The 21204-nt window shown below is 57.7% G+C and overlaps 1 protein-coding gene and 1 long non-coding RNA gene across 8 annotated transcripts in view; one reads left to right on the top strand and one right to left on the bottom strand.

The window, feature by feature from the left end:
* Positions 1-1220: 1220 nt before the first annotated feature.
* Positions 1221-1919, bottom strand: LOC130609027 (uncharacterized). Its single transcript, XR_008974701.1, has 3 exons — positions 1836-1919; positions 1563-1748; positions 1221-1267 (listed from the first exon to the last, which is right to left on the bottom strand). It is a non-coding gene; the product is annotated as an uncharacterized LOC130609027 (long non-coding RNA).
* Positions 1920-3986: 2067 nt separating this feature from the next.
* PTK2B (protein tyrosine kinase 2 beta) overlaps positions 3987-21204 on the top strand; it is a 28623-nt gene continuing 11405 nt past the window's right edge. For 4 of the 7 annotated variants that reach the window (XM_057427571.1, XM_057427570.1, XM_057427566.1 and 1 more), the window contains exons 1-6: positions 4247-4367; positions 18732-18979; positions 19803-19981; positions 20087-20174; positions 20564-20643; positions 20842-20904. In XM_057427571.1, coding sequence (XP_057283554.1) covers positions 4331-4367; positions 18732-18979; positions 19803-19981; positions 20087-20174; positions 20564-20643; positions 20842-20904 — 695 coding nt within the window. In that variant the 5' untranslated portion in view covers positions 4247-4330. Of the gene's footprint in view, positions 4104-4246; positions 4368-5893; positions 6235-14802; positions 14920-18731; positions 18980-19802; positions 19982-20086; positions 20175-20563; positions 20644-20841; positions 20905-21204 lie in introns of those variants that run through there. The other 3 variants (XM_057427569.1, XM_057427567.1, XM_057427568.1) reach the window with 3 other exon arrangements.

Here is a 21204-nt window from a genome sequence, read left to right as displayed (position 1 = left end):
CTTCAGTTTGGCCTAGAGCTCCCTGAAGCACTGCACCCTGAGCCCCTGGTCCAGGCCATTGTAGTCCACAGAGGGCAGGGGCTCCATGGCAGCTCTGTGCAGCCAGGCCAGGGCCGGAGGGGAGGGTGCCCATGCCCACAGGCGCTGGCACAATGTGGGGTCCACGCTGGGGAGGGTAGCACTGCTGGTATTGCCCCCTTGGGTGTGCTGCGGAGCCCCTGCATTCTGCCTGGCCGGTCTTGAGTGTGCTGCCAGTGTCCCCTGGTCATTGAGGTCGAAGAATGATGCCTGCAAGTCCTCGCCATCCCCAGGGCACCGCTATCCAGAATATTCTGCAGCTCATCCAGCAGGTCAAGGTAGATTTGGGTGAAGTTCAGGGACTCCACCAGGGATCTGGCAATGGAAGGCTGGTTCCTGAGGAGCTCTGCACCAAGATCTCCACCTTCATCCGTGGATCCTGTCCTGTACTGGTGTCCCCTTGCAGGGGCAGCATCCCCAGCATGGGTTCTGTGGGGGGAATAATGGCTGGCTGTGGGGCCCAGCATCTTCTCTCTGCCTTCTCCTGAGTGGCTTGGTGAGCTCCAGCTCACCCTGGGGTGCTCTGGCTCAGGTGGGGTCGTGGGGATGCTCAGGACAAGTCCAGCCCAGCAGCATGAGATGAAGAGCAAGGGGCCAGGCACTTGGCAGCCAGAGGTTGAGCACAGAGAGGGGCACAAGGGCCACCAGTGGGCTCTGCAGGAAGGGGTGCAGTGGGTGTCAGCAGCAGCAGTGCCCTGGAGACCTGGCATCTCTGCAGAGCTTTTCCCTGGCCCTCCCAAGCCACCAGCCTCTTCCCTTGCCCCCCAAGCTCTTCCCTTCCTCGGCTTCTTCAGGGGATCAGGGCTGACCCCAAGACCTGGTTCTGTGCTGGGTCCTGCCCTTGCCCACCTGTTGCGTCCCCTGGCAATTGCACGGTCAGAGGGACCCACATGTGGGGTTCCCCAGACAGGGGTCCAGTATGGGGCTGCCCCCGCAAAGGGAAGGGCTTTGCTTACTTAGCCTTCAGGTTCTCCTTAGACCCCTGGTGCCATCCCTCACGATGAAGGCTCCTGGGAAAGGAGGAGGCAGAGGGAGAATGAGCAATGGCAGCCTTTGCGGGGCCTCCTGGTGCAACGGTATCTCTGGGCTAGGAGCCCCTGCAGAGCCGGCGCAGCTCTGGGATGGGGTTGCTCACCTACTGGGTTCTTCCTCCTCAGCTTTTCCAACTCCACTTCCTGGCAAAGGTTCCCTGCTCCCAGAAAGAGTGCCTGGGGTTATTGTGGGGTGTCTCCGATGAGCCAGGAGGGCCCCTGCATGGCAAACAGGACCCTGGGAAGGGTAAGCGGAGTCATGGGCACAGGAGTGTCCATGGCCGCAAGCCTGGTGCCTGAGCAGAAGCTGCTCTGTGGCTCTGGAGCAGGGGCCTGGCTTGGGTGGGCAGCAGCCACTGTTCACTGCTCCCTCCCAGCACCCCACGGATGGGCCTTGTCCTGGGCTAACCCTGCCCTGGGAGGGCTTGGGGTGGTACCAGGGTGGACACCTACCTTGTACTTGCACTTGGGCCAACAGGACATGAGGGTGCTCACACACACTGCAGCCAACAAGCCAGTGGCACAGGGCAGCACGAGCATGCAGAGGACCCAAAGGCTCAGGGTTGCCGTCAAGATCAGCAACACCAATTTCCACTCCTCCATCATTAACATGGACTTCCAGCATCTGCTCCAGAAGCTCTACACAACAGGGGGTCAATCGGGGAGGCCAGGGAGACCTCCCGAGGCGAGGAGAGGCTGGGGTGACACTAAGCACACTGCTCCGACCTTCTTGTGTTCTTTTCCTGCCATCCCTCACAGTGTCCAGTTGCTTGCTGGCTTATACACTGTCAAAGGGACACCTGAGTCTCCCCAAAACCTCCTATGGTACAGGCCATGTTTGTGATGCATATTTGTGGGGAGTGGGCTGGGATGATCCCTCTGGGCTACCCACCTCCACTTCAAGGCCATCCCACAACTCCCATTGCAAGGGTTCTCACTGGCCAGGGGCACCTGAAGGTAAGGATGGGAGATGGTTAGGCCAACTCATCTCAAGGGTTTTTTAGTGCAATTCCCACCCCACTTAGGAGCTGTCACAGTGACTTTTCTTGGCAGTGCTCCCCTTGCTTCCATTGCCATGGTGTTCAAGAGCACATGGTCCTTCAACCAGGCATGGAGTAGCAGTGGCCCGACCCCTCCTGTGGTGCTAGTGGGTGTCATGGAACCAGTAAGTTAAACCAAACAAAATAGGGAACCATAGGTCATTCAGGCCTCTAACTCCTTTGTGTGGGGCCTGGGGTACATCCTGTTAGCCCTGGCATCAGCCCCTACTCCTAACCTCCTCTTATCTCCATGACAACAGCAAATACAAAATACCATGGCAACCCCATGGCAACAGCACAAGCAATGCCACCAGTTCCCACAGCCCGGAGGCGGGCATTCCTGGCCGTGCTGAAGCTGGAAATCTCTTCCTCTGGGCTTCATGGCTGCCTCCCAGCCCTGCAGTGGTGACCACCAGTAGCTCTGGATGGAGGAAAAGAGGTCCTGCTGCCCGGAGGTGGCCAGACGTGATCATCTTAGCCTCATCCATCACCCTCATGGAGCAGGTCCTCCTCTCCAGGTCTGCATCAGCTGCTTCACATCCAACCTGGAGCCCAGGCAGCCCCTTTTATGGGGCACTTATTTTCTCTGGGACAGGAACCTGACAGAAAAGTGGGGTGTTGGGGATGGGTTTTGGGGCTGCTTCAAGCCCCTGCCAGGATCTTGGCTCTGCAGGGCTGAGTGAACCCATTGTGGCTGGACTGAGGCACCAGGAGGGGGATGGCTGGTCTGGGTGAGGAAGGACAGCCCAGGGTCTGCAGACATGGCCTGAGTCGGGGTCAATGAGCAGAGATATGCCCGTAGATAATTTGTGGAGGACCCTATGGGCTTCTCAGATATCCCAGCTGGCCCTGCCCACTGCCTGTGTGGCCCCTTTGGATGTGCAAGAGGTGAAAGTGCTCCGGGACACAGTGGGACATGCAGTCTCCTCACCAGGGACTGCCAGATGGCAAAAGAAGAGCAAATCCAGCACCATGGCGGGTGCTTTCCTGCTAATCCTCACGTCCTGATTCCCCAACCGCTTCCAAACCTGAGAGCCTGACCCTCCCACTCACGAGGGCTGAGGAGAGCTGGGGTGCTGGCAGGGAGCACCCACACTGTGGACCCCCCATGCTCACATGGGCGGTGATATTCCTATGAGGTCCCAGCTCCTACTGACAGCTCCTGAAAGAACACTTGAGAACCATGAATCTCTCTCCAGCATCTGAATCTTGCTCCAACACCCTGTGCTGCCATGGCCTGTGGTCTCCTCATCGCTGCCCATAGCAGACACCCACCCGCCCTGACTCCTGCTCTTTTCAGGGGTTTGGGGCCTGAGCCACTTGGGTAAAAAATTATTCATCCCCTCTAAGTGAAAACAAGGTTGATAACGATAGAATCCTAAGATGGTTTGGGTTGGAAGGGACCTTAGAGATCTAATTCCAGCCTCCTGCCATAGAGAGGGACACCTTCCACTAGACTAGGTTGCTTCAAGCCCCCTCCAACCTGGCCTTGAACACTGCCAGGGATGGGGCAGCCACAGCTTTCTCTGGGCAACCTGTGCCAATGAAAACTGGCTCCACTTATCAAAGTAAATAATACAGTTACTGCTTGGCTGGAACTTGCTATAGGTTGTGGGGGGCAGGGGAGCCCCACATCCTTGGGGTGCTGTAGGGGGGGACAGAGGAGCTCAGGTTGGCCGGCCTCAAGGTGGCAGCAATAACCTGCAGCATCCCTCTACCTGCTTGGAGTGAGTGGGGACCGCTCCATCCAACCCTCCTGGCTCGAAGGACATCCTCAGCCTCCTCTCCTGGCGTCGCCTCCCCACTTCTTCGGTGTGACTCCTGCGTGACAAAACTTCCTCTGCTCCTTCGTGGTGCTCCTAAACGTCTGCTGGTGGCTCCGGAGCTGCAGCTGGTGCCCTCCTCCATCTCCCCGACCCTCCGGCTCCGGCCCCAGCCCTGCTCCCTGGCAAAAGTAAGTTGTTGCTCTCCTCCCTCCAGCAGCCCCACACTGGGATGCTCAAAGCCGTTCCAGAAGCACCGCTCCCTAGTGATAGGAGAGGTGCTATTAATAAATCCCGTCAGATTTTATCGCTTCTCTCTGTGCCAATGAAGAGGGTGGTTTATGGAAGGGGGGAGGCGGGGGGAAACCTGTTTCTCTCGAGCGTTTCGTAGCTACGAGCTCACCCTCAGTGCAGGAGCATGGGATGGCTCAGCAGACTGTTCAACCAGCTTTCCTGTAAGTCACGGGGATGAATCCGCTGGGGGCTCCGGGGGGCTCTTGGGTTAGTTTTTGGCAGGGATTAGCAGGTGGGAAAGGATGCCCTGCTCCCTGGGGGCTGTGCTGGCCAGGGCATGGAAGCAGCGTGCCAGGGTCTCTCCCAAACTTGTGTAGAGCCCAGGCATCTCCTTGGGAGTACGTGGATGAGACTGGACTAGGACAAGGGGATGAAGAGGGAAAGGGGTGCGGAGGAAAGGGTGTGCAGGGCAGACATGAAGCCACAGCAGCAAATAGCGGGGTCCCTGGAGCTGGTGCTTTCTCCCCACTCCAGCTGTCCACTGTCCACCATGCCTCCCCCTGCCCCTTGCCAGGAGATGCCATCCCACCCGAGGCATGCGGAGGTAGCTCCATTCATCCCCTTGACTGCATTTCAGCTTTTGAATAGCTCGGCTGGCTCCGGGCAGGAGAGTGGGCGCAGGCTGTCAGAGCTGCTCTCAGTGTGTGGGAGAGCTGCTGAGGGAGCTCCGGCACCGCCGGTGGCTCAGCTGGGCTGGGAAGAGGGTGACAAGTGCTTGACCCATGTCCATCCAAACCTCTCCTGGTGCCTCAGAGGGTCTTGCTCGTACCCAGAAGCTTTTTGTCTCTATGCCTCTTCTCCCGGCACCTTTTGGGGTGCAGGGAGGTCCGTGCCTAGCTGCACAGGGATGCTCTAGCTGTGCTCCAGCGGCTGTAGCAGGTTGTGCCTGGTGTAGCACCAGTGTCTCCCAGGCATCATGCATAGAGGGAGGGTTAATTTAGGGGCAGCAGGGAAGAGAGGGAGCTGAATGGAGGAGGAAGGGATGGGAAGGAGACTGTGTGAGACCTGTCTCTGAACCCCCTTCCGAGTCAGGGGATGCCACGCAGTGGGGGACCCCACTGTGCCGGTGATGAGGCTGTGTGATGAGGGTGCAGCCATTGATGGGGTGACACAGCAGGGACCTGCTGAGCAACGGATGATGGGATCCAGGGGGGGCTGCAGCTCCCCAGGACCCTGCATGCTCCTGCCAGGGGTTTGAGTAACTGCCCAGCCAGCTTCACCCCACCACTTCCCCATTCCCACTCGGCACGGGAGTGCCACCTCCACCATACATCCGGGACGGCAGCTGCCCCAGTGCATGCTGTGGGGCTGAGTACATGGCATGCACCCCATTGCTCCCCTCCTCCTCCAGCTCTTCCTCAGCCCACAGAAGCCCCCAGTGCTGCCCAAACCATTCCATCAGAGCCCTGCGGTCGGGGTCAGGTCTTCTGGGGGTCTGTGTGGCCAACCTCAGTGTCCAGCTGTAGAGGGGTCCTCGGAGGAGCCTTAAAGCAAGCACTGAAGGGGGGCCCAGTGCACCCCAGGCGCAGGGAGGTATTGCTGTGCCCCGGGGATGTGGCGGTGCCCCGTGACCCGGCCGCCTCTTGGCACCGTTCTCCTTCTTCCTGCTTCGGGATCTTCCGCGGTGCCGGGGCGGCCCCCCCTGACCCATGGTTCTGGTGGGGGGGGCCCTGCAGCGGGCAGCCAGCCAGCTCCCCCCAGGTACGAGCGGGACCAGCCGGAACGCGGCTGCCTTGGGCTCCCTGCCCAGATTCCTGACCGATCCCAAGGCCTGCTCCGACCCGCCCGCGGGACCGAGGTGGGGAAGGCGAGGTGAGGGGTCCCCGGCCTTCCTCACCTCCTGCCTCCTAGTCCCGGCGTCGGGGGCACCCATAGCGAGCCCTTTCCGGAAGCAGGCACCGGGGAGGAGTGGTTTCAGCACCAATACCAACCCGTGGGACACGCACCCATCGGGGCACCCTCCGCACCGGCAGCGCAGCAGCGGGGCTGGCCCGAAGGGACAACGGTGACTCCGGTGCCCTCGCCAAGGTGAGAGCCTCTGCCCGCTCTGGGGGGGACGCTTGGATGCTGGGGAGATGGAGGAGAGCCAAGGAGAGGGTGCAGGAAAGGGGCAGCGGGCCCATGGCGTGTTGCTGCCGCCGTGCTGGGTGAGGAGTTTGGGGCACCATGGCCGGGTGCCGGGAGGTGCCCGGGCTCTGCTATCTCCTGCCGGCGTCAATGTTTGCCCAGCGGCGGGGCGGTTCCTGCCTGCGCTCACCGGCACCGTGCTCGGGGGCACATGGGGGGAGCCGGAGCCGGGAGCTCTGCAGACCAGGGGGTGATGCAAGAGCCCTGTGCTGGGGTTCGATGCAGCCGGGGGTGCCTGGTCCCAGCGGGACACACCGCTTCCGCTAACACAGCCATGGCTGGGTAACTGCCCCACCTCTCCCAGATGGAAAGAGTGGCCCTACTGTCGGGTCCCGCGGGACAAGGACGTCCAGGGGATGTCTGACCCTATGGGCATGGATTGCAATGGACTTGGGAGTCTTGGAAGTGCTGTGTGGGGCTTGGACTGTCCCAGGGTGATGAGGAGCTGGTGACAGGCAGCAGGCAGGGAAGGATGGTTGTGTGCCTTGGGACTGCGCTGGACAAGGCACCAGCGATAGGGCAAGGAGGTGGGGAGAGGTCAGCACTGGTGGCTGGGCCTGAGCCTGGGGTGTCTGGTGGCTTCATAAGCAGGGCAATACTTCAAGAGAGTGTCCTCTACCTCCATCTGGGCCCAGCACAAGGACAAGGTGGCCATTGGAGCCCCGAGATCTGTTGGATGAGGGACAGCCAGTGCAGTGTCCCACTGCATCCATCACATACCCCTCCTTTGAGCTGGAGGAAGCCCAAGGAAGGCATGACATTGGGACTTGCCAGGGCACAGGAACACCCCAAGAACAGCCCCGTCCCCACCATCGCTCCTGCTGGCATCAGCCGCATGGCAAAGGCCAGGGGGATGCTGTGAGTTCACCTCTGTGGTGCTGTGATGAGAGATCCTCATAGCTGGAGCCAAACCCAGGCGCTTGAGAGTTTGCTGGTGCCGGGCAGGGAACGGCAGCATCGGGATGCAGATCATCCTTCGGGCTGGAGTCTGCAGCCCTGGTTTACAGCTCACAACCTTGTCTGTAAGGGCATAGGTGAGAGTCAGAGCAGGAAGAGCTGCAAGGGACCTTGCTGTGTATGTGCCTGGGGAGCAGTGGAGAGCAGGGGACGTGTGGGGCAGCAGGCGGTGGCAGTACTGCAGGGGACAGGGGCTGCACAGCATCTCAAAGGACAGGCAGGGATGCAGACACGGTGCATGGTGGTGATATGCATGGGATATCACCCTCACCTTTGCCAGTGGTGCTTCACACACACTAATGAGACACATGGGTGTGCAAGGGTCTGGTGCACAGGGCCACAAGTGCCACTGTCCCCAGGCTCTGCGTTTCCATGCCTTCGTGCTTAGCTATTATTAATGTTCAGCATAAAGGCTCTTCCAGGCGCTGGGGGCTGGGAAAGCGATGTCTGAATCATTTTGCTTTTTCCCTGGCAGAGTTATTACTCATGAGGGTTAGACGGAGCTGGGAACCTTTCGTGCAAAGCCTTGCTTGTGCTTCACATTGCAGTGGTGGCAGACCTCATGTGATACCCACGTCTCCTCCACCAAGGCATCCTGGCACGCAGCAGGGGTGTAACCTGGGATGCCTGGCATAAAAAACTCAGGGAGACCTTTCCCTGGGCAGCCACAGGGGTAAATTAGGTTTTTCTTGTGGAAAATCCTCCCAAGGGGTGTCAATCCCTCTGGCATGGCTGTGTTTTCCCCTAGGATGGGGCATGGAGGGAGAGGCCCGGTGGCTATGGTGGCATCGCAGTGAGGCCACCCGGCTCCATTTGGGGAAGAGGTTTCAAAGAGGGAACAGGAACAGGACGACGTGTTGGAGTGCAGCTCCCATCAGCCCCCGGTGAAACCTCGCAGGGCTCGGCTGGGCTTTCTGTTTCCGAGCGGTTTGCTGTGCTTGTGCTAACAAATAGTTTCAACAGACCTTAGGTTACCACAGGGAAAAACCCAGCAGCCACATCCCAGGTGGAGGGAAGCTTCTCCCTGCTTACCACCACCAGTAAGGCAGGTTAGCTGGTGCTCTGGGCTGAACTGGGATGGTCCCGCTGTGCAGAGAAGGAAGTGCTGCAGATTCACATGCGCCTGGGAGGCCCAGCGTGTGTGAGCGAAGAGCTGCCTGACAGCATGAGCAGGGTTCAGGGTGTGAGTTATTTCATCCCTAGAAGGGTCACGTCGCTGCTCAGAGCAGAGAGTTGCACGGTGTTGCCCTGCTGTGGGGACAGGAGGTGATGTCCATGGAGGTTTTCAGCATCTTGGCCCTGTTTGTTGATGGACGAGAGCTCTGCCTGTTCCCTGCTCACGTGTCTGCCTGGCAGAGAGTCCTGGTACTGGTCCCGCTTGGCTCCCAGCTCCAACATCCAGCCTCAGCCCAAGCACTGCCATGGGCAGGAGCTTGCCATGTGCAACCTGACCCTGGTCTTGCATTCGAAACTGTCTCCAGCAAGTATTTGGGGTGTTCTGCCTCTGAGCCTTGTGCAAGCTGCTGCAGAGGGGGGGCCACACTGCACATCCAGCCACACTGCACGTCGAGCCATGCTGCACATCCAGCCACATTGCACATCCAGCCACTCTGCATGTCCATCCACACTGCACATCCAGCCACACTGCACGTCCAGCCACGCTGCACGTCCAGCCACATTGCACATCCAGCCACAATGCACATCCAGCCACGCTGCACATCCAGCCACACTGCACGTCCAGCCACGCTGCACGTCCAGCCACGCTGCAGGTCCATCCACATTGCACATCCATCCACACTGCGCATCCAGCCACACTGCACGTCCAGCCACACTGCACATCCATCCACACTGCACGTCCAGCCACACTGCACGTCCAGCCACGCTGCACGTCCAGCCACATTGCACGTCCAGCCATGCTGCACGTCCAGCCACGCTGCATGTCCATCCACATTGCACATCCATCCACACTGCGCATCCAGCCACACTGCACGTCCAGCCACGCTGCACATCCAGCCACACTGCACGTCCAGCCATGCTGCACGTCCAGCCACGCTGCATGTCCATCCGTGCTGCACATCCAGCCACACTGCGCATCCAGCCACACTGCACGTCCAGCCACGCTGCACATCCAGCCACATTGCACATCTAGCCACACTGCACGTCCAGCCACGCTGCACGTCCAGCCACGCTGCACATCCAGCCACATTGCACATCCAGCCACACTGCACATCCAGCCATGCTGCACGTCCAGCCACACTGCACGTCCATGCACATCCATCCACACTGCGCATCCAGCCACACTGCACGTCCAGCCACGCTGCACATCCAGCCCATTGCACATCCAGCCACACTGCACGTCCAGCCACGCTGCACGTCCAGCCACACTGCACATCCAGCCACACTGCGCGTCCAGCCACTCTGCACATCCAGCCACACTGCACGTCCAGCCACGCTGCATGTCCATGCGCATCCATCCACACTGCGCATCCAGCCACACTGCACGTCCAGCCACGCTGCACATCCAGCCACATTGCACATCCAGCCACACTGCACATCCAGCCACACTGCACGTCCAGCCACGCTGCACGTCCAGCCACATTGCACATCCAGCCACACTGCACATCCAGCCACACTGCACATCCAGCCACGCTGCACGTCCATCCACATTGCACATCCATCCACATTGCACGTCCAGCCACACTGCACGTCCAGCCACGCTGCATGTCCAGCCATGCTGCATGTTCAGCCACACTGCATGTCCAGCCACACTGCATGACCATCCGTGCAGCATGCCTGACCACGCTGCACACTGTGCTCTGTTGCACACCCTGCCATGCTGCACAGCATTCCACGCTGCACACCCTGTTGCCCCTGCCCAGCTATACCCCTTGCAGGCCTCTGTGAAGAAAACCATCTCTTCCCTTCACAGCGGTCAGCCCCACAGAGGCTTTTCCTTCCCCCCTCTCTGTACAGCACTTGATGAGGTAGAGCTGGGGGAGAGCTGGTTGGGGCCACGCTGGGGCTCCTCTCTCTGCTGTGACCCACAGCAGGGCAGAGGAGGGGAGGAAGGGGGATTGCCTTCACTTCCCTCTGCCGCTGCAGCCAGAGGCAAAATACCTGCCTGGGTTGCCAGGATCCGGCCTGTCCCCATGGCGCCCTGCTGGGGCCGCTTCCAGCCGACTGGGAATTTCCACCTGGCAGAAACCGGGGCATTTTACTGTCTGGTTTTATCTGTGAAGGCTGAAGCACAAAGGGATTTCAGACGGGAAATCCCCCACCATCCCCAGACCTTCCACTTGCAGAGACAGCCTGGGATGCTGAACCAGCTCCAGCATTGAGAGCATCACTGCCCTGGCCCTGCGCTAAGATGGGTGCCATGAAATGAACTCCTGGGACCTGCTGCCCTGGTCCAAATCAAAAGAAAACCTCGAGGTCAAAAACCAAGGACCTCCTGGTGAAAATAAATCAGAAATCAACGAATTTGGGTGAATTCGAGGGGAATAAATGTCCTGTTTTGGCTTGAGGTGGTGGTTCTGCAGCTCATGCCAGGCAGGCAGAGGGTTGAAGGTACCTCAGAGAGTCGTCTGCCTTATTTTGTTGTTTCAATTATACTTAAAAGGTTTGTCTTTATGAGAGAAAGGCTGAAAACTTTGCAAAGGGTAAAAAAGTTCCAGTTTGGTAGTGGAGGCTCGTGTGAGGCGGTGCAGCAGTGCTAGGAATGACTGACAAGCAAGAACATAAAATGCCCCATCCCTGGCAGTGTTCAAGGCCAGGCTGGATGGGGCTTGGAGCAACCTGGTCTAGTGGAAGGTGTCCCTGCCTGTGGCAGGGGGTTGGAACTGGATGAGCTTTAAGCTCCCTTCCAGCCCAAAACATTCTGTGATGGGTGGCACCAGAGCTGCCTACCAAGTATAATAGTGGAGCTTGGCAGTTTGGAAAGGGAATTGAATTTCAAAGTAGGGCTCAGGGGTGACTTCCAAGCTGATGCTTGGTTGTGTCTCACCCACAGAAGTCATCACGGTGTGGTGTGAGCCCAGACAAGGGCTTTTCCAGGCTGTGGAGAAGTGGCTGGAGCTTGAAATTCCCAGTTGGTGCAGGGAAAGCACTGCAGTTTGGCACCCTCCCTGGAAATTACTGCTGGAAAAAGCCACAACCTAGCCCAGAGTTTCAGGGGAGATGAGTTTGCTTCATGAAGCTGAGGTGAATTGAAGTGGAATTAGTGTAAGTAGCCAGGAGCAGTCCCCTGCCTGCAGAGGGATCCCAATGGGCACCACATGCCACTGCACATCCTGATGCCAGCTCCATCCCAGCCTCACTCATCGGGCAGTTTTGCCCCAGACCCTCTGTTTTCCTTTTCCTCCTCCTTCACAAAGGGAAGCAGGAACAGCAACTCCTGCCATTCCCATGGGTTGCTTGGCGACTGGGATGCTTAGCGACCAGGACCCACCAGCACGCTTCCCGCCAGGCCAGAAATGATGCTGCAAGCTCTCGCCTGCTCTGCTTCCTTCTCCTACAGAAAGGTTACCGGGAAATACACTCACCCTGTTCCCAGGAAGCTGTTTCCCTTCCCCAAAGGGAAACTTTGGGTGCTGTTCATGGGTTGTTTTTAGCCTGACAGTGTTGTGTGAGTTTGAGTGGTTTGGCTTGGTGGGGAAGGTTGAGCCCTGAGCCCACACCAGCTCCATGCCCTGGGGATGCTGCCTCAGCCCCATCCATCCTCCTACATCATCCCAGTGCTAGAAGCATCTCTAGCATCCCCCCTAAAGCTACCCTCAAGTGCTTTCAGAGACTCCCAGGCCTGATGTGGGGAGCTGTTGGCACATTTGACCCTTTTTCTTTATGCTTCAGTTGCATTGCTCTTGGCTGGGGTAGGGTTGGATCCATTTCTGGTGGTGGATGTACATGGAAAAACCCAAGCACCAAGTGGTAAATACATTATTACTTGTAAGAATGAATGGGAACCTCAGGATGAGCCCTGTGATACGGGATTGTAGCACCTCTGTGGGACTTTGGTCCCTTCCTAAGACAGGCAGGAATCCAGATCTCAGAGCTGGTCTGTGGTCAGTTTTGTGTCTGGCAGCTACAGGCGGTGGGCAGGGGAATGTAAAACACAGTTTGCTGGCTCAGTTGTGAGTTGTGTCTCTTGCGGCATTACAGATGAGGGACTTAGGGTGAAACCCTCTTCTTGCAAAGCCTGGGGCTACTTGGGGGATTGCGTCTTTTTGCACTGCTCCCAGTTGGAGCAGCTCAGATAAGCAGGCAGTTCTGGCACATCTCCATCGGGGTGCAGACCAGAAGGGACCATCGTAGCAAACCTTCTTGCATCTGAAACCGGGAGGGGGGGGAGGGTTGGGGGGGTGATGGTGGAAGGATTCTGTTCCCCACACTGCAGCCATGGGGCACATCAAAGGCTGTGGGGTGGCTGCTGGGGTCTGTTGACCGGGGAGCAGGTGGCTGGGAGCAGTTAGCAGGAGTTCAGGGGGATATTTTGCCTTCAGGACCAGGCACTGTGTTATCCATGTCCAAAATATGTGGGGCTGGGAGTGCCGGTGCACCCTGATGGGAAGCCTTGCACCAGCATCCCAGCGCCTCCGGGACTGGCTTTGCCAGCAGCATGCTGTCCCCATCTCCTGGTGAGCCGTTCCTCCCCAGATGGGCCTGCCTCGTCCCATCCCCGGCTCCAGATAAACAGTGCTGCTCTGTGCTGGGAACATGGAGATCTTTCCCCCGTGCCTGAGTCACCCCCTCCCTCTGAGCTGTGTGCGTGGGCTTTGACGGCAGCTCTCCGGGTGTTACTTCGAATTCCCGGGATCGTCTCACTGGCTGTTGGGGTGCAGGTCGCTGTTGCAGTGTTGGGAGATGCGATATGGGGGGGCCAATGGGATGTGAGTCCATGTCCAGCCTTGCACCCAAACCCAACCACACGGAGGTTTTCCAGCCTGAAAAGGGGGGTGCCTGTCTGAGGGGGTAACCCCCCTGTTGTAGCAATATGGATGCCCGATGGGCAGAAATGTGATGGGACCTGAGGAGGGCTGGGGTGCTTGTTGTCCACTGGGGGTGTTTTTGGCCCTTGTCAGGAGATGCTGCTAAGGGGGTGAGATGTTTTGGGGTCCCTTGGCAGAGGGCACAGCACCTCTGTACCTGCTCCAACCCCCCATGAGGCAGCTCCATCCGGAGCCTGTGTCACTTCCTTTGCTTTGCAAACACACATCACGTGAGGAGCCCTCGTTCCCCAGCCAGCCCCAGTGCTGCCTGCTCAGGGCTGGGATCTGGGGCAGTGGGACTGTCCCTGTGCCCCCCAGCCAGCTCCCACTGCTGGGCCCCGCGCCCTGCTGCCATCCTCACATCCCCTGAAGTCACAGAATGGCAGAATCACAGAATGGTTTAAATTGGTAGGGACCTCAAAGCTCATCCAGTCCCAGCCCCCTGCCACAGGCAGGGACACTTTCCACTAGACCAGGTTGTTCCAAGCCCCGTCCAACCTGGCCTTGAACACTGCCAGGGATGGGGCAGCCACAGCTTCTCTGGGCAACCTGGGCCAGGGCCTCACCACCCTCACAGGGAAGAACTTCTGCCTCCGATCTCATCTCAGTCTCCCCTCTGTCAGGTTAAAGCCATTCCCCCTTGTCCTGTCCCTACAGACCCTTGTCAAAAGCCCCTCTCCAGCTTTCTTGTCAGCCCCTTTAGGCACTGAAAGCTGCTCTAAGGTCTCTGTGGAGCCTTCTCTTCTCCAGGCTGAACAAGCCCAGTTCTCTCAGCCTGTCTCCATAGCAGAGGTGCTCCAGCCCTCAGGGCATCTTTGTGGCCTCCTCTGGACTCACTCCAACAGCTCCATGTCCTTCTTATGTTGGGGACAGATGCTCCAAGTGCCAGTACTGGGGGAGGACAGGGACGGGATGTGCAAGGGAGTGGGGCTGAGGTCGAGCAGGCTGTGGCATGGCAAGCAGGGCAGTGTCATTACACCCATGGCAGTTTCATGTCTGGCTCAAGCTCAGCTCCCAGCCGCTGCAGAGGTCCCAGCAGCACCCTGAGGCCACATGCTGCATTTCTGTGTTGTAATCCAGGGTCTGCAGCAGGGAGGGAAAAACCTGCTCCCCCTGCCCGCTGGGGACAGGGCTGAAATGATGGATGGGACCTGGGCACGGCAGGTTTGGGGTAAATAATGGGGAATGAGACACAAGTCTGTGAGCATGGTGGACCACTGCAGCGATCTCTTGGAGAGAATCCATTCCTGCTCCTAGTAACATGGTGGAAACTCCCTGGTTTCAGTGCTGAAGCAGGGCTGGAGGATGGTGCTGTAGGTGCCAAACATGGTGAGAGCGTTTCTGTTACTCTGGGAACCTGAGCAATAAAGTAATGAGTCATTTAAATACCTGCCTGCAGTGCCCTGCCTTACCTGTCGCCTGCTATTGAGGAATGCTGCTTCCTGGGGTGACTCATTCTGGGCTGGAGTCCCCATGACAAGGTGGCTCCTGGGGGTGTGTTTTCCTTGCATGGAGCCTGGATTCATCTTGGTGGCTGCAAAAGAAGGGGCAGCACGGTTTGGGGTGGGATGTGCCAGGTCCTGGTATGAGAGGTGATGGACCCCATGGGCTGATCTGGCAGCTGAGACCCCCCTTGGTGGTCAGGGTAAGTTTCAGGTCACCCCATCCCCTGCTCCCTGCATGTCCTTGGGTTGGATTCCCCTCGGCACAGCCGCTTTGGGGTTGTGTTTTGCTTGGTGGGACCCAGGCTCTTGGCTTTGCAGAACAAGGGGATGTGAGATGCCAGCGCCGCCTGCTGCCTTCATCCAGCGCCCTGCTGGGACCACCCAGCCTGGGGTCCCGGCCTGCTGGGTGCTATGCAAATGCCTCTGCGCACACTTATCAGCCGCAGTAGGAAGTGTCTGGGCTGGTACTGTGTCACGCATCCAACATGGATCCCCAGCGTGCCTGCTGGGGACAGAGACAGGGTCCCGTGGGAAGCAGCCCCATGCCAGAGGGGAGTTGAGTGGGCAGAGGGTGGAGGTTCAAGGGGCTCAGGTTGTGGCCATGGCCCCTTCTCCAGCCCCAAAACTGAGAGGTAGAGTATGGCTGGGTCCATATGGGACACGTCCCCCCCAGCCAGACGGCACAGCGATATGCCCCCAGGCGTTGTGCAACGACGGTGCAGGCAGGGTGCAGGCGCTGCCTTTACTGCATTCCTGGCTTTATTTGGAATGGGCATTTGGCACATGGAGGGACTACAAGGCTGGGGGGTGCTCTGCTGGAGGGATGGAGCCATCCCCCATTGTCCATGCTGGCCTTGAGGGGACATTGAGACACAGGACCTGCCCTTGCTTATGCCAGCTGCCTCCAGCCCTGTCTGACTGTGATGGTCAGGGATGCTTCCTGCAGGATGCTCCCTGCATTCCTCTCATCAGGGTAGGGACACAGAGGGGACATCCATCCCTTGCCCTGGCCCCATGGGCTCACCGAGAGTGTGCAGGGACGCACTGTGGGAATGGGGCTGGAGGAAGAAAGTAGAAAGTGAGAAAAAAGAGACAAAACAAAATATTTTTGGTCTGTGTGCCCTGAGAAATTCCAGCACACTTGTGAAGGCAGCCACTGCCCCCCTCTGCTGAGACCTGGGTTCCCCCTCCCCGGGGCTGGCTTGGGCCGTCATCCCACTTCACCAACCCCAGGATGGCCCCTCTGAAACCCAGAGGATGTAGGGTTCATTTTTGAGCTATTTAGTGGAAATACCTTTACTTTAGATATTTCTGCAGGAGAAGTTCTTTAGGTTCTGCATCTGCTGCAGAGCAGCGAGAGATGCAGAAAAGCCTGAAGGGAGGCGTTTCCGTGTGTGCTGCTGAGCTGGGATGAGGGAGTTGCTGGCTTTGCTTGACCCTGTTGCTGGTTGAGCCTGGTTGAACTGGAAACACTTGTCTAGCACACTGCAGTGCTGGACAGCCGTAATGTGGATGCAGTCCATGAGTTGGTGTCACTCAGGGATGGAGCATCCATGATATTGATTGCAGTGTTGGCCTCATCTTCACCTTCACCCCACCGTCATGGCTGATGACGGGATGGAGAGAGGGGGTGCTGTGGTCGTCCTCACTTCAGCCAGCCTTTGGAGCCTGCATGAGAACTGGTCTTAGCTAAAAAGAGCATCAGCAGAGAGCTGATCATCAAGATGTTCTGCAAAGGATGTGGGTTGCTGCACAGTCCTGACTGTGCAGGCTGAAACACTGCTGTGAAACAAAGGCCCAGACCAGTGTGAGATGCATATTCACTCACTTGCGTGTGACCATTGGTGTGGCTGGACTCGCTGCTGGCCTGAGTCTTGCTCAGGTCCAGGGTTAACATCCCAGCATCCTGTTAACTGTCGTAGTGATGCTCCATCGCAGTCATGGAGATGCAGAGCTTCATTCCCTGTTCCCTCAGAGAAACCTGGAAAACAAAGTCTGCACCATCCACATGTTGCACCGCTGCTGGCAAACCCCTTTGTACAGACCTGAAAGTGCCAGGCTACGCCATGCTTATTTTTAGGGCAGTGACTCAGGAGAGCTGCTTTAAAAAGCCAAAGCTCGCGGGAGGCAGCACACAGCATCCCGTGAGCGCACAGGACTGTACCAGGCTGTAATTACAGTGGAGCTGCCGCTAAGCTCTGTGCAAATGATGGTGCAAATCCAATGAGGAAGGGGAAATGGGGGAATGGGGAGAGAAAACCTCAGTGGCCAGGCTGGGGAAAGGTTTCTGCCAGAAGGTCCTTGCTGTGTGTTTTTCTTGCCGTCTCCCACTTGGTTTTGTAGAGGTCCAGTGCCAAGGCAGCTGGCAGCAAGGTTGGGCTGTGTTATCATGGGTGAAGTGAAGGATGCTCTGATCCTGTTTGACTGGTGGTCAATGAGAAGCTCACCACGACCAAGCAGTGTGCGCTTGAGCCCAGAAACCAGCATTGTCCTGGGCTGCATCACCAGCAGCATGACCAGCAGGTCGAGGGAGGGGATTCTCCCCCTCTGCTCCGCTCTGGTGAGACACCCCCCAGGCCTGTGTCCAGCTCTAGGACAGCAACATAAGAAGGACATGAAGCTGTTGGAGCGAGTCCAGAGGAAGCCACAAAGATGCTCTGAGGGCTGGAGCACCTCTGCTATGGAGTCAGGCTGAGAGAGCTGGGCTTGTTCAGCCTGAAGAAGGCTCTGGGGAGACCTTAGAGCAGCTTCTGGTGCCTAAAGGGGCTGACAATAAAGCTGGAGAGGGGCTTTTGACAAGGGCCTGTAGGGACAGGACAAGGGGGAATGGCTTTAAACTGCCTCCAGCCTTGCCAGGAATCCCTGTACCATGCTGAGACATTTCCGTATAGCAGATCTGGTGTGACACACGAGAGCTGCAATGCTCCTGTTTGCAAACAGCTTCTCAGCTGTTTAATCAGTAACCCAAAGCCTGAGCTCAGGTGGGGCTCTAGCTGAGGAGCACCCTAACGGGTGAACTTCCACCTTTCTTGTTGATTTCATGCTCCATAAAGATGACTTTGGAGCAGCTCTTTGCAGACCTGGATCCATCCCATGCACCTGTCTGTGCTGGCTGGTTTTCACTCCTTGCAAAGCCCTGTGCATTCCCAGGAAGCCAGTGGCTGGGCTGAGACAAGCTCCTTTCCTCTTTGGGGGTTATGCGAGCTGAGTTTGCCTGGCCTCAGACAGTTGCATGTCCAGATAGGTGGAGAAAGCCACCTGGAGCAATCCCTCCTCTGTGCCAGCCCTGCCCAGCTTGAAACCCGAAAGCCACACAAAGAGGATAATTTTGGATCCATTTGGATCTTCCAACAACACGCCACATTAATTGTTATTCTCAGCAGAGGGAGAGCTCAAGCCTCTTCCCTTCTGGCTCAAATGACATTTTTGGGGTTCAGAGGGTTTTATTCCTCTAAAAATAAAAGAACAAATCAATATAAATCAGTATCCTCCTTGCAGGGGAGAAGGGAACTGGTTGCTTGCCCCATTGTGCTTTTTACTGTTTTTTTCCAAAGCTCTCTGCTAAATTCAGCTTGGTTGAGGGGTCACATTGTTGAACTGCAGCTGCAGGTGTCTGTGGTGGGAAGCTGCAGCCTGAAACCTTCACCCAGGTTTCATGTGGGGGGGAGAAAATGGTGAGTGCTGTGGACACACATGTGTTGCTTTGTTGGTGATGGGGACACAGAGGTGTTGCTCTGGAGGTGACAAGGACACAAGGTTTGGCTCAGATGAGCTGGCCGTGGGGTCCTGGTGGTGACAGTGGCCATGCATGGCCAGGAGGTGCTGTGAAAGGGAGGACAACCTCTGTCACGCTCTCTCTTTCTTTACATTCTCTGTCCATCTCTATCCACCTCCATCCATCTCCACCTCTCCATCCCTTCCCTTCCCCACCCTCCCTGGGGTGTCCCTGCTATCTGTACCCCACCCTCCTTCTCCCCACCCCACAGGTGACTCCCCACGGTCTCTCCCGCAGGGAAGGGATGCTCAGCTCCTAGCACCCCAGGTGTGCTGAGGATGTCCACCATCCCCGAGGCACTGGGTCGCCCACGGAGCAGCTCCTCTCGCAGCCTGGCCGGGACGCTGGAGGCCACCATAGGCATGGGGACGTTGGAGATGGACAAGGAGGAGATGCGCATCCTCAAGGTCTGCTTCTACAGCAACAGCTTCAACATGGGCAAGAACTTCAAGCTGGTGAAGTGCCCTGTGACAACGGAGATCCGGGTATGTGGGCAGGGGGTTGGATGGGGCAGGGAATGGGGGGCTGTTTTCTCTGCCTGGCATCAGAGATAGCTCCCTTCCAGACACCCTTTCCCATGGCGTTGGTGGCCTCCAGAGCCCTGTGGCTGAGAAACACCAAAACCTGGAGGACACAGAAAATTTGGCCCTCTCTGGCAGCCATGGGGAGTCCAAAGCACCCAGCTCTGTGGCCAGCAGCAGCTCTTGTTGTCCTGCCAGCCAGAACCCAGGTCCTTCTGCTCATCCCAGTGGGACTTCTGCACCCAACATCTGCCCTTTGCTTGTGCAGACATGGGGCTGGGAGTACAATGAAGGTGATATTGGTGCCTTTCCATCGTGGTCATGGTGGCATTGGGCCAGCAATGTCCTCCTCATCCTTCCTACCTGGAACGCTGTGGCATTCCAGCTGGGGGAAGATGTATGGGCACTGGGGACCAGCTGTGGCTCTGTGCTTGGGTGCTGCAGGGACAGTGTCCACCAAGGGAGATGCAACTTGGTCTAGTGGAAGGTGTCCCTGCTTATGGCAGAGGATTGGAACTGGATGAGCTTTAAGGTGCCTTCCAACCCAAACCATTCTGTGATTCTGTGTTCAGGCTGTGGGTTCTTGCAGATCAAGCAGGAGGCATCTTTGGAGGCTTTGCATGGATACCACTGGGGCAGGTGGATGTGCCCCAGGGCTGTGTTTTCACTCCAGGGACATTTCTGTTGCAGTTGTACTGTATTTCCTGCTCATTTTCCTGCTTTCCAAAGCTCCTCTGGAGCCTGGCCAGGGATGTTTGGGTCTCAGCCCTGCTCCTTTCCACCCCAGGAGGTGATCAGGTCCATCCTGGTGAGTGGCCGCATCGGGCCTGACATCAAGCTGGCCGAGTGCTATGGGCTGCGGCTGAAACACGTGAAGTCAGATGAGATCCATTGGCTGCACCCGGACCTCACAGTGGGAGAGGTGCAGGAGAAGTACGAGTGCCTGCACCTGGAGGCTGAGTGGAGGTAGGACCTGTGGTGGTGCTGTCCCTCTCTGTGTCCCAAACCCAAGTCCCCTTAGAGGGAAAGCTCCTCCAGCCTGGTCCTCATCGGGGGCTCTTCTGTTGCCAGGTATGATCTCCAGATCCGCTATCTGCCAGAGGATTTCATAGAACGCTTCAAAGAGGACAGGACCACCTTGCTCTACTTCTACCAGCAGGTCAGGGGTGGCCCTGGGGGTCCCCTAGCCCCGACCAAGTCTGCTCTGCAACCCCCCTGAGCCACCCATCAGCTCCAGGAGGGTGTTTCCTCCTCTCCAACCCAGAAAACATGATTCCCAAGAGCCCCAAGAACCTTACAGCCCATTTACCTTCACCCACACCCTGTGGTCCCATCCCACTTGCTAGACCTGTACATCTCCATCAGGGACAGTTCCAACCCCTTCACCCCTCTCTTGTCCCTACTGCATCCCAGTGTGGGATGCAGAAGGGCATGGACCCTGGGAGCATCCTTTGGGAGCATCCCCTGCCATCATCTCCTGTAAGCATCCCTGACAGCATCCCTTGGGAGCATCCCCTCCACTTCCTGACTCCCTCATCTCCTTGGCAGCTCCGGAGCGAGTACATGCAGAATTACGCCAGCAAGGTGAGCGAAGGCATGGCCCTGCAGCTGGGCTGCCTTGAGCTCAGGTACGTACCTCGCTCTGTCCTAACCCATCTCCTGCAGTGGGAGGGCTGGGGAGGACACAGGATTGGGGCTGTGGAGGGTTTTGCAGGAGAAAGAAAGTTTCCAGCTCTTTCTTTGCCATGGTGGAGGGATGTGGCAGAGGGATGTGATGGAGGGATGCGAGCACAAGGTGGGTTTCTCATGTCCCTCCCTTCTCACAGGAGATTTTATAAGGACATGCCTCAGAATGCTCTGGATAAGAAATCCAACTTTGAGTTCCTGGAGTGAGTAGGCACAGCCTGTCCTGCTGGGCAGAAACCCCCTTATCCCTGAGTCCCCCACTCTGTCTTGAGGGGATGTGGATCTGCAGATGGCTTTCCTCACCCTTGTGCATCTCCTCATCCTCCCACAGCCATCTGCCCTGTGCACAGAAGGGGAGATGGGAACCTTTCACCCTGATCTATGGGGGTGATTTCTCCCCCAGAGCACCCCATTCCCCCTCAGCACCCACCTTCCTTGCTGCATCCCCCCCCCCCCCCACTGCTCTGCAGACTCAGAGCAGGGATCCCATGGGGCTGTTAATG

This window comes from Pezoporus wallicus, unplaced genomic scaffold (assembly GCF_028554395.1).
Source record: "Pezoporus wallicus isolate ANWC-B61680 ecotype Strahan unplaced genomic scaffold, APGP_CSIRO_Pwel_v1 contig_6464, whole genome shotgun sequence".
NCBI classification, from domain to species: domain Eukaryota; kingdom Metazoa; phylum Chordata; class Aves; order Psittaciformes; family Psittacidae; genus Pezoporus; species Pezoporus wallicus.
This window is presented reverse-complemented; position numbering and strand designations above follow the sequence as displayed.